The 12682-nt window shown below is 44.7% G+C and overlaps 1 protein-coding gene across 7 annotated transcripts; it reads left to right on the forward strand.

Annotated features, from left to right (window-relative positions):
• Positions 1 to 748: 748 nt before the first annotated feature.
• On the forward strand, positions 749 to 12304 carry Nup153 (Nucleoporin 153kD). 7 transcript variants are annotated; one of them, XM_032440190.2, is made up of 9 exons: positions 749 to 1037; positions 1851 to 2139; positions 2204 to 2767; positions 2998 to 3236; positions 3346 to 7684; positions 7751 to 7963; positions 8670 to 8804; positions 9571 to 9635; positions 10248 to 10485. In XM_032440190.2, exons 2-9 carry the CDS (start codon positions 1933 to 1935, stop codon positions 10330 to 10332), a joined length of 5847 nt encoding a protein of 1948 aa, XP_032296081.2. In that variant the 5' UTR covers positions 749 to 1037; positions 1851 to 1932; the 3' UTR covers positions 10333 to 10485. The 7 variants fall into 7 exon arrangements, with proteins under 7 accessions (XP_032296081.2, XP_070066807.1, XP_070066811.1 ...); XM_070210706.1 differs by lacking the exon at positions 9571 to 9635 and having other exon boundaries at positions 10248 to 12304; XM_070210710.1 differs by lacking the exon at positions 9571 to 9635 and having other exon boundaries at positions 749 to 1030; positions 10248 to 12304.
• Positions 12305 to 12682: the final 378 nt, after the last annotated feature.

Raw genomic sequence — 12682 nt, forward strand, 5'->3', positions numbered from 1 at the left:
GCTTCCCGTTGGAGCTAGTTGCTCGATAGGCATTTCGAATGCACATTAGTTGTGTTTACATATTATTACTTTTCTAAAAAACTGGCAAATCGATTTGTTTAGAATAAATGCGTTAAGCTGCCTAAAACATGTATCTTCCAGTTGGCATACCGTGCAAAGATGGTCATTATCCCTGAGAAGATATATTTGCGGTCAATTGCAAGGCAAGAAGGTAACTACACTATTGTTCAAATATCTTTAAAACGTGCTGATCGATTTTTGCAAGATTGGTTAGGTGAAACTTTAGGCTTTAAACTTGTATATACGGTTTTCGGGACCATTTGCCCTGAATTAAGATATTTAAAGAATGGTGGAGACCAAATTTTACAACATCTTGGTTTACCCATATTATAAACTAAAAGTCAAAAACAAATGAATGTAGACCGTAAATTTTTAAATTTTCTTGCAATTCTACATTGAAGTTTATTTGTTGTTTTTGCTTTAAAACATAAATAACTGCATTGAAAAGTGAGCGGTTTCTTTTTCGATAACGAGTACCAAAAATCGACGCTAAGTCATCGCCGCTAATTTGACGCACATCAAGTATCGTTCTAACTAAATAGTGTATTGTACAATATCTATCGGCTCATTACCAACAAAGCGGTTGTATTATAAAGCAACGTACACGTATTTCAATACGTATAAATAAAAAATTATAAACTATTCTAAACGTTTAATCGGAGCGCGCACTTAACGATAGTTTGCTGGGTTTACAGCACTGCTGTTAGTAAGCGCAAATTGTCACACGCAGAGATATCGGCGCCATTTTATTTCTCGTTACTCGTTACTCGCTTCAAGATTATCCGCTACTCGTTGCACCTGGCACACACGCGTTTTCCAAATCGTGCTTTTTTTCGCCCTCAGTTTATTTTTTAGTGTGCGAATTCAACATTTAATTGGTTAAACAACAAATTCACATTATGTATGTGCTAAACAACTGTCAAATGAGTGAATGCTAGTGCTTTGTGCGCTAACAAATTGAATTGAATACGTGCGTGGTGTGTTTTTTTTCTTTCTTTTTTTTTTTTGTCGAATGCAAAGTACGACGGCGACCGCAACGCGACGTTGATGTCAGTTCGTGTGTGTGCATGTGTGTGTGTGTGTGCAATAAAAAAAACTACGAATTGCGAAAGAGCAAAAAGGCAAGAGACAAAAAAATAATTCTACGTTCAGCAATCAAACAGGCAGCTTGCGGGGAGAAGTGCTAAAACTGTAAAACGGACAAAAGCGGCGCGCGCGGCGTGCAATGCGCTAAAAAAAAAAAAAGACAACCAATAACAGCCATTCAGTGCAGGGGAGGGGTAAGTGTGTGCAAGCGGCTGCGTGGCTCAAATAGCGACTCATTCAATACATATCTACGCATATATATGTAATTTGAAAGTGTTAAATGAGTTGACTAAATAATTTATAAAGTGTAGGACAAAAAAAAAAAAAGGAAAAAAAAAAACGGAACTCGTTATAAATAGTTCAAGCAACAAAATAAAATGCTCGTCCGCTGCGCAAGGCCAACCATTTTTAGTGTTAAATAAAATCAGCGAAAAAGTCGGCGATCGTGGCGCCAAAGTGCAAACTGGTGTTGGTCCAGAAGCAGAAACAGCTAAATTTGAGAGCCAGCAGCGGCAGCAGCAGTAGAGAGCGCCGCGTGTGTTGGAATCTCGTCGTGACACACACACACACACATAAACAGACACGCATTTGACACACACACACACACACACACACACACACACACAGACTCACGCGTGGAATTGCAACAGTGTGGCCGTTTTCATTTTCATTTCTTCTCATTTTTTTTTTTTTTTTTTATATAGAGTTTGGCTTGCATGCGTGTGTGCATGTGTCCTGCACACAGTGTTGCATTTTGTGCGTGTACGGGGGGCCGGCTAAAATCCAATGATGTCCGCATTTGAGGATGGCCAACAGCAACAACAAAGACTACTACAACAGGAACAACAACAGCAACAACAAACACAAACTCCGCAGCCGCGCACGCCACTGAGACTCGCAAATGAGGCCGCCAACAACAGCAACAAGAACAACAACAACAACAGCAGCAGCAGCAGCAACAGCAGCAGCAGTAGCAGTAAAAACAACAATAATGTAAGTACAGCTGCAGATGTTATTGCATTGCCATGCCTAATCTGTATTCCTGCACCCAATTTAGTCCATCATGGGCAAAGTAAAGTTGCGGGTATCCAGCATACTTCCGGATTCACTAAGCAAATGGTTTTCACCAACTGCTGACCCAAATGCCGCCGGCGCCGCCGCAGTCGCTGGGGAAGAGTCGTCATCGTCAACATCGCCGCAGCTGCCGCTGTCGCAGCATAATGGCAGCGCTTTGACAACTACAATCAAACAGAAACACAGTCGTCGTCGCATACAGCTCGAGGCTGATGATGCGCCCGATATTGCCGTCGATGACGGCACCAATGCTCAGGATCTCAACGAAGAGGAGGTTCAGCTGGCCGATAACATAGCCGAACACGATCTGGCCGGCGAGGATGAGCAGACGCGTCGCAGCGAATATAATGTTAGTTTATTGCGCAAACGTCAACTGGTCGCCAACGAAGACGACGACGACGATGATGACGACGATGCCGAAGAGGAGGACGACGACGAAGCCGACGATGGTCCACAGCAACTCAACTATCGATCGCAGCAGCCAAATCGCAGCGTCAATTTCCGCAGCAGTGCGGCACAGCCGCTGCAAAAGCGCAAGCGTATAGAGGTAGGCACAGCCGATCATATGATCAGACTAATTTGCATTCGTAATTTGCATTTCGTAAAGCTGCCAAGCTTTCATGTCCAATTACCAAAAACATTTGGATCTTAGGAGAATAGAGCTATCTAGAAAAGTTTCCATATTTTTTTGTAATACACCATTTTGTATATTGTTAGATAATTGTTAAATGTTATGTTTGATTGAAACTAATCAATTGAAAATTATATTTCCTGCAGCCAATGGAAAGTACGTTTAGTCCTCAATTTAATGCACAGCGTCGACGCCCGCAGCTGCACGCCTCAACGCCAGCTGCTAGCGATGCGCTGCGCAGCCAAGCGCCACCGAATCGTTTCTCAACGCACTTGAACCTCTACGGACATCAGCGTCAGCGCGAGCCCGCCTACAATTTCATGTCCGCCGGCAACAACAGCAGCAGCGAGGCAGCTGTTGCCACCAGCGGGGATTTGCCAATGAGGTAAGTTTGTATTTTACATACATACATATATAGTTGAAATGTTGGGTTTGCATTTGAACCAATTTTTAAATTTCATTTAATCTTATCACATTTCTGATCTACTGAGCAGCTCGCGACGCTCATTGAATATTGCGCCAATGACTGAACGCCGTGAAATGGCGCTGCCCAGCTATAGGCGGCAATCGCTGTTGGGTCATCGCGGCCTAATGCCCAACTGGCGCAGCTATCAGACCATCAGCGAGGTGCCCAATGAGGAGCAGCAGCAGCAGCAGCAGCAGCAACAAACTATGCGCCAGGAGACAAACAACAACAACAACAACAATATAATACAGACTAAGCGCAGCGGCGGCACAGATTCCCAATCGGAGTGCGAGAGCAATGAGAGCCATGCGGCTGGCGGATCAGGCTTCGGTTGCGGACGCATGCACAACCTCAACAACAACAACAACATCAATAGCAATAGCAACCAATTATTTTATGGGAATTTGCAGAGCCGCAAATCGGTGTTCAATACGAATGTAAATGCAACATCGCTGCTGCAACACCACAATTCGACACTATCGCTAAATTCGCTAAATCATCGCCGTCGCTTTAACGCCTCCATATATGGCAGCACATCGGCGTTGAGCGATAGTCGTCTGTTGAGCAGCAGCATGTCGGGCAATTCACCATTTTATCAGGGACCCACCGCATTTGGCGGCAGTTCGGCAAACAATCGTTATTTTAGTCAAGGCAATTTGCCGATCAATTCGGGCAGCAGCTCGCCGGCGCCATCGAATAGCGATAGCGTTTGCAGCAACAGTAATCCTGCTCGCCCAAATATCTGTCACAGCAGCTACGGCATGAAGCCCATCGAGATGCGACCACGTGGGAATCTGTGCACCGGCGCTGGTGATGGTAGCGCCAATGTGCCTGGCTTATCGCTGACAGCGCAGCGTATACTCAATCTATTGGAGAATCATACAACGCCGCTTATGGATGCCAAGAAAATGGGTAGCACATTGCGTGAACATCAATTGCAGCGCAGCTCAAGACACCTGACCGCCGGCTCCAAGCCATATTCCTATCCCAATCATACTTTGGCATTTGGCTATAATAACACCGCCGGCGGCAGCAATAACAATCGGAATAGCGATCCGGATAATAGCTCTAAATTGCTGGTGCCCACCATGTTGCAGCTGCTCGAACGTCGACGTTTGCATCGTGTGGCGCCCAGCACACGTGCCCTAGTTGATGCCAAACAATTGGAGGAGCAACAGATGTTACATCAACAGCATCAACAGGCTGCCAGTTTGGCAGCTAACTCCAATACGACGGTCACGGTCACGCCCACGGGCAGCCAGACTCATACGAATAAGATGCGTTCACGTTTATCCCATCAGTTGCGCAAGGATGCGCGCATTGTGGATGAACAACAGTTGCCGCCAGCGCCTCTCGATTTGCCCAATATACGTTTTCCGGTGATGGCCAGCGAGCCGACATTTGATTTGGTTATTGCGCCGCCGCCGCCGATGTCAACTGCAGCAACAACTGCCGAGCAGCAGCAGCAGCTGCCCAAGCTGAACAACAACAACAAAACAAACAATAACACCAACAACAACAACAACAACAACAACAACAACAGCAGCAGCATGCGCCGACGCGGCCATTCAAGCACACGTTATCAGTTTGCAAACCCGCAGCCACTCAATTGTGCCGATCCTGCCGGAACAACAGCGACGCCACAGAAACGAATGAAGCATAATTTTATATTTGATCCGCCCATTCCATTGGATGAGTCGACCAAGTGTTTGCCCAACTCGTTGCAGTTCAATGGTGCCACATGCAACAGCAACCTGAAGAGCACCGGCAGCGTGATTGATATACTGCTGCCGCCCAAGCGCACAGATGCTCCAGCATCACCAGCAGCAGCAGCTCCAGCATCAGCTCCCTTAACAACGGTTGGATTTGGTGATCAGTTTAAGAAATCCGCCAGTGAATGGGAGTGCGAAGCGTGCATGTTGCGCAACAAGCAGGAGCTGAACAAATGCGTCGCCTGCGAGACGCCCAAGCCAAAACCTAAAGGTGCCGCCAATACTGCTGCCTCAGGCCCAACGGCGCCGGCCATCAACTATCCAGCTGAAGACGAGACGGCGCGCCTTAAAACCACAAGCCTTGGCACACAGGTGTGCATGTCCAGCATTGCCCAAAATAGCGGCAGCAACAGCAGCAGCTTTGGCAGCAGCAACAGCAACAGTTTTCCTAGCGGTTTTGGTGATGCGTTCAAGCCCCCGGCAAATATGTGGGAATGCGGCTGTTGTATGATCATGAACCCGGCCAGCCTTAATGAATGCCTCGCCTGCCAGTCTCCCAATCCCAAGAGCAGCAACAGCAACAGCAATAGCAATAGCAGTACCAACAACAACAACAGCAACAACAGCAACAGCAACAACAGCTTTAAATTTGGTTTTGACAGCACAGCTGTTGTGCAGCCTAAGGCGGATGCCGGCTTCCAGCAGCTGATCGCGGCACAAAAGTCGAGCAGCTGGAATTGTGAGGCGTGCATGGCACAGAATGATATCAGCCGCAACAAATGCATATGCTGTGAGCAACTGAAGCCCGGCGCCACCGTCGAGGAGGCTTCAACCACTGCGGCTGTGCCCAAGTTTATGTTTGGCTTTCCAGCCAAGGCCGCTACAACAGCAACAACAGAAGCAGGAGCAACAACAACAGCGGCAACAGCAACTGTTGCTCCAGTCACGCAGTTTAAATTTGGTTTTGCGCCCGCTGCAGCAGTAGATGCTGGCAAGGATGTGGCCGATAGCAACAAAGCTCTTACAACAACAACAACAACAACAACAGCAGCAGCAGCAGGCACGTCAACATTCAGTAATTCAACAACAACAACAACAGCAACAGCAACGACAAATGTCTTCAAAATTGGCACGGCAACAGCTGCCAGAACGGTGGACTTCAAACTTGGCGACAATGCAGCACAGCAGCAACAGTTGTCGTTGGCAGCGGACAAACCTGCGCCGGCTAGCAGCAGCATGGCGCCGGCAACATCTAGCACCGGCCAAGGCTTGTTTGCAACAACAGTGACACCAGCAACAGCAGCAACAACATTTGCATTTGGCGCCAACACAGCAGCAGCAGCAACGACAACAGCAACAACGACAACAACAGCTGCTGCCGCAGCAAAGCCCGTGGAGAGCAAATTATTTAACTTTGGCAGCTTTTCGCCCAACACAGTCGTGTCCAGCAGCACCAGCACCAACACCACCAGCAGCAGCAGCAGCAGTGGCGGCAGCAGCATCAGCTTCAAGCCACCAGCAAATTTATTCAATTTCGGCGGCGGCAGCAGCAACAACAACGTTAGCAGCAGCAGCAGCAGCACGCTGCCAGCAGCAACGGGGACAAAAACAACAGCTTCGTTTCTATATAGCCCACAGACTGCAAGTGCAACAACTAGCTTTGCGCCAGCTGCCACAGCAACAACGTTTGTCTTTGGCAGCCAATCAGCTATATCAACAACAGCAGCAGCAGCGGCAGCTAAAACTGCCGTCAGCAGCAGCAGCAGCAACAGCAACAATTTCTTCTTTGGCGCGCCAGCAACATCAACAACAGCAGCTAGCACCAATGCCAGCAATGCCGGCATCTTCGGCTCCTCCATCACAACACCCAAAAGCAGCATCATCAGCAGCAGCAGCAGCAGCGGCTTCCAAGCGCCGGCCAGCAGCAACACAGCGCTGTTCACCTTTGGCAGCGGCAGCAACATCAATGCTAGCGGCAACAGCAGCTTTACCAGCCCATCATTTGGCTTTGGACCGAAGCCCACACCATCAACACTTGGCGATCTTGCAACGAGCAGCAGCAGCAGCAGCAGCAACAACAACATAGGCAGCAACACATCAACAACAACACTGACCAACTTTGGTTGGCCGACAGCAGCAGTAACAGCAACAACATCAAAAGCAACAACTTCATTTGCAACAACAGCAGCAGCAACTCCTTTTGCCAATAATCCTGCAACAAGCGTTGCAACATCATCCACAACTTTGCCCATTTTTGGCAGCAACAGCAGTCAGGGCTCCAACCTGTTCGGCAGCAGCAACACGGCAACAAAAACAACAAATGCAATGCAGCCGCTGGCGGTCAGCTCGCCATTTGGCATGGCGACAACAACAACATCAGCAGCAACAGCAGCAGCTGCCACCGTACAGCCCAATACCGGCGGCAATGGCACAATCTCTGCGCTCTTTGGCAATGTGAATAGTCCGTTTGGCACAAATGCAGGGCCCGGTGCCGGCGGCGTCGCCTCGCCGCTGACAAACATATTCAATAGCAGCAGCAGCAACAACAACAAGGGAACACCAACAACAACAACAGCAGCAGCAGCAACAACTGTTGCAGCAGCAACACCTAAACCGGCATTTAATTTTGTCAGCGCCAACGCACCAATAGCTGCGGTAAGTGTTGTTTAACAAAGCATTTTGAACATTTCCATATTAACAACATAAAATCTGTGTACACAGCCCGCCGGCGGCGTCTTTAACTTTGGCGCAACGCCCACGAATGCCGCTGCCAGTGGCAACAGCAGCAGCACCAGCGGCGGCGGCGGCGGCGGCGGCAACAGCAGCGCGTTGCCAAAGCCAGCCTTCAATTTCACGGCAACCGCACCACAGACGACGGCATTTAATTTCTCGGCTAACTCAACAACAGCTGGCGGCAATGCGGGCAACAGCGACGTAAGTTTAACACTAGGCTTAGCATCTTTTGCAGCCAGGCAACACTCGTAGTTAAATAACTGGTTTCAAGGAAACGTACATTTAAAAAAAAAAAAAAAAGATAAATTGCAATTATTGTTGTTGCTGTTAGCGGCTGTTTTTTTTTTTTTTAATTTTATTTTTACTGTGCATGCATTTTCGGCAGTGTTGTTAATTGTCGTTAACTGTGTGTGTTTGATTGTGTTTGTTATCGTTTATCGATGACACATGCATACATATTATTAGCAAAAAAAAAAAAAAAAACAAAAAGATATTATTTTCGTTTTGTACTTATACTTTTTCTTGTCTTTATTTTTTATTTCTCTACTTCCATTGCTCTGTACTGTTGGAAAAAAAAAAAAAACCAAAAACAATATATATATATATTCCATTGTAATACACCCAAAACAAAAAAAAAAAAAAAACTATCCCTTTGGGCACGGGCACGACTATGCGATAACTACCTCCTACTCCTACTACTCATATTACTTCTACCGATAATTAAAACAACTGCTGTGCTGCTGCCAACTACTACTACTATCAAATACTGCTACTACTATCGACTACCAACACTACCAAAATATACTACTATCACCTACCTACCAACACCATCTATCACACCTGACACCTGACACCTGACACCTGACACCTACTACTACTGCTATTTAAAATGGTGTGGCCAATGAAGTTATTTCCAAGAACGGAACGACTTTTCCAATTTGGGGCCACTGCGCCGTCAACTGATGCTGGTGGCACATCATCAACCATGATGCCAGCAGCAAATCAATTGTTCAATTTTACCGCCTCAGCGCAGCAAATGCAGGTAAACTTTAAATGGACAGTACCTCGATTTAGATTTGTATATATGTATGTCTAACTCTATATATAAATACTTAGTTTAGATGTAATTTTATATATTTGTTATTAATAGTAGTTGTTAGTTTGGCATTTGCGTATCGTTCATTTCCTATAATATCACATTATTTTTCACATTATCACTCGAGCATGCTTTAATGTCCACAGTGCTTGTCAAACTGCACATTAATCAAATATAATTCTAAGCGAATATATCAATAGAAATATGTATATGTATATATATAAAAATATAGTTGTTTGTATTGCACAGTTTTGCATGCTCGGCCGCGAAATGTTTGACAAGCACTGACAATAAAGCTTTACAATTAAGTAGAAAACAACATTCACTCACCTACTACCCCCTCCCCTCCCCCCACCTTTCCTTTCCCCACACAAACACATACCTCATGCACACATTATACATGATCACATTTGCAATTATTCCATTCTTAAGCTTTATTTACTTTAGCCCAATCATAGCACATAATTTTTACATCATTTTACATACATTTTACATATGCATACCGAAATACACAAAGAAAATTGCCAAAATAAAAAAAAAAAAAAAAAAGTGTTGGAAAATCAACAAAAGTTTTGCAAAATGTTGAAAGCTGGCAAATTTTCTTAACATTTTCATTTGCGTTCACAAAATTAGTAAAACACACAAAGAAAACATTCGAATTGTTCAAATTACAACACTTTTAAAAACAAAAACCCAAAAATATCTTTTCCAGTCAACGCCAAACGCCGCTCCGTTCCAATTTAATGCCGGTGCGCCTGCGCCAGCCAATATATTCGCGTAAGTAGTGTGACAGAGACGGCAATATAGCCGTGTACGCTTGCTACAGATCAGAGTGAGCAGAGAATGTGTGCAAGAAGGAAAGAGAGTGTTTTTGTTTAATTTGGCCTAATGTTAAATTGAAACAGGCACACACACACACACAACACCCAAACACACACACACAACACCCAAACACACACACACACACACAAAGAAAAAAAAAACAAACTTACAAAAATAATAACAAAAATGCATCATTAACCCGTTACAAGTTTGGCATTGCATACGTTTTATTTATAAGGCACTTTTATGTTGAAACATATTCTTGTTGAATGCACATTCTACATTTGTACGTGTCATTGTGCCATATGTGTTTCTCATCTTAAATACCTCTGTGTGTGTGTGTTTGTGTGTTTATTATCTTAGTGTGCGTGTGCGTGTGCGTGTGAGTGTGAGTAGCATAAGCTCTCGTTTACTCGATTGACTGTGCTATGAATGTACTCTCTTTCTCTCTCTCTCTCTCTCTCTCTCTCTCACTGACTTGGTGTTTTCAGGCGAGCTTGTTCGCTGCACCAGAAACACCCTGTACTTATCGCTAATCATCAACATATCCTCCTAAAACATTCACAGTTTCAATCCACCAAACGCTGGCAGCCCAATGCAGAATCCACGCCGCAAGATACGCGGACCGACGCGTCGCCTGCCGCCGCGGTAGAAATGGAAAGTGGCGCCGCCGCTGCCGCCGCCGCCGCCGCTGCCGCCAACAATGACAGAACCGAACAACAATGGACAACACTGGGACACGGACTGGGACGTGGATGCGAATTGGGGGCGGCGGAGCAGCAGCAGCTGAGGCACAACGACAGCCAAACAACGACGACAATTCGTGACAGCGGGCAGCTACAGCAGCAGCAGAAGCAGCAGCAGCAGCAACAGCAGCAGTGGGAAGGAGAAAATGAAACACACAGGACGGCGACGAGGACAAGGACGACACTGAGCTGCCCCTCCGAACAGCAAACACCAACGGCGACGGCCATGTTACAGCGCCGCAGCAGTCGGCTGCACGAACGCCATCAGCAAATACAGAATGAACTGCAACAATTGCAGCAGCAGCAACAGCAGCAGCGACGTCGACGCCAGCAGCAACAGAAGCAACAAAAACAACGGCTCAACAAATATCGTTTTGTGCGCAGTCCGTTAACAGCCGCAGCCGCAGCAGCAGCAACAGCAACAACAACAGCGGCAGCATTGGCGGCTAGAGTTGCCAGACAGTACAAATTTAGCTTGCTAAGCAAAAGGCAAACGCGCAAAAGCAACGCCAATTCCAGCGCCAGCAACAACAGCAACGAACTGGAAGCCTGTAGCGCTGCCAGCATCGACAGCAGCCACAGCGACACAGTCACAGCCGCTGCCGCTGCCGCTGCCGCTGCTGCGTCACACATGCTGCGCAGTCGCTATAAGCTGGTGCGACGGCGCAGCGCTGCCGACTGAAAAGCACGAGCGGCGTACGAAAGCACATCGAGAGTTAACTGAACGGGCTGGAAGGACGCTAGCGCGTGACGCAACAGACTGGAACAGTGCAACACAACAACAACAACAACAACAACAAAAACAACAAGAACAATAACTACTAAACGGATTGACGGAAAACAACTTTTTGGAAATCAACATTATATAATATATATACATATATAAGTTTTGTTTTCATATGCGCGCGCTCTGGGAAAACAGCTGGAAGTGAAGGAAACTGAATAAGAAGCAGACGCAGCAGAAGCAGATGCAGCAGCAGTAGCAGCAAATCAGATTGCGCGCAAGTCTTATAAATTTTAGTTATCTAGTTTCATTTATTATTATTATATTATTATTATTATTATTTTTTTTTTCTTAAATTAACTTAAATTAATTTTTGTTGATTTGTCAAATTTTAGGACCCAAATTATACATATATATTATATATAATAAATACCTATATAAAGCCAGTCGGGGAAACATTGATACGTACACGCCATGGAGAGATTGTACACGCAGCAGCCGTTAATTTCAAACACCAATTGCAACACTAATGAGAAAACAAAACAACAACAACAACAACAACAACAAAAACAACAATAACAAGAAGAAGAAGTAAAACATTTGTAAATTTGAACTGTATTTTTTCATTTTCTATGATGAACTTTAGCGCTTTTATAAATATAAACAAACAAACAAAAAAAAATATTATACATATATATTTATAAAACTTTAAACGATAATTATTTAATAATTATGTTGTGTGAAATTGTAAAGAACATGTTCAAGAGACGCAAAACAAAAACAATAAGAAAAATAGCGCAAAAAACAAAACAAAGAAAACAAAGTATATACACATTACATATTAAATGGAATCATTTGTTTAGACAATTTTTAAAGTGCAACTCGCCCGACAACTTTTTGGTTGGCGCTGCGTAACGGTTATCTAGAGAAGAAAGCAACTATTTAAAAGAAACGAAAAAAAAAAAAAAAAAAAAACAAAGAGAAACTCATTACGTATATGTATGTCATTGTTTATGTTATTATTCAGTTAAGATTCGATTCGTACTTCCGTTTCCGTCTCTCAGAAAGCAGTTATCGCCGCGAGCCTAGCAGGAATAACAGCAAACAAGATCGGCAGTTATATATATATATATATATATATATACAAATATATAGCTAAGAAACGACGCAGCAACAACTACGATTATATTGTGTGCGTGTTTTTTATAAACAAATAACATAAGTTGAACAAGAAAAAACTGGAACCCGAAGTCTTAGTGTTTAAGCGACTCGAAAAGAAAGTAAATAAACAGTTGACAAATTGAAATCATAATGTAAATAAGTAAATATTAATGATATGATAATTAAAAACGTGTGACAAACATATAAAGTCAACTCTTTGAATTTTCTAACAAACTCTAATGTCATTGGCGCGCACATTCAATTCGAATTCCAACGGACTGTCGACAATTAACAGTGTTGGCTAAGTTGTGCGGGCATCGTTTTAAAGATGCAGAGTGCTGAGAGAGAGAGAGAGAGCAATTATTCAACAT

This window comes from Drosophila virilis, chromosome X (genome assembly GCF_030788295.1).
Source record: "Drosophila virilis strain 15010-1051.87 chromosome X, Dvir_AGI_RSII-ME, whole genome shotgun sequence".
NCBI lineage: Eukaryota > Metazoa > Arthropoda > Insecta > Diptera > Drosophilidae > Drosophila > Drosophila virilis.

Excerpts from the sequence above, each read along its gene's own strand:
- Nup153 (XM_070210706.1), top strand. The coding sequence starts at position 1,933 with ATGATGTCCGCATTTGAGGATGGCCAACAGCAACAACAAAGACTACTA. Across the intron at positions 3,237-3,345 it reads AGCGGGGATTTGCCAATGAG|CTCGCGACGCTCATTGAATA; the intron begins GTAAGTTTGTAT and ends TCTACTGAGCAG. Across the intron at positions 7,964-8,669 it reads GCAATGCGGGCAACAGCGAC|TTATTTCCAAGAACGGAACG; the intron begins GTAAGTTTAACA and ends TGGCCAATGAAG.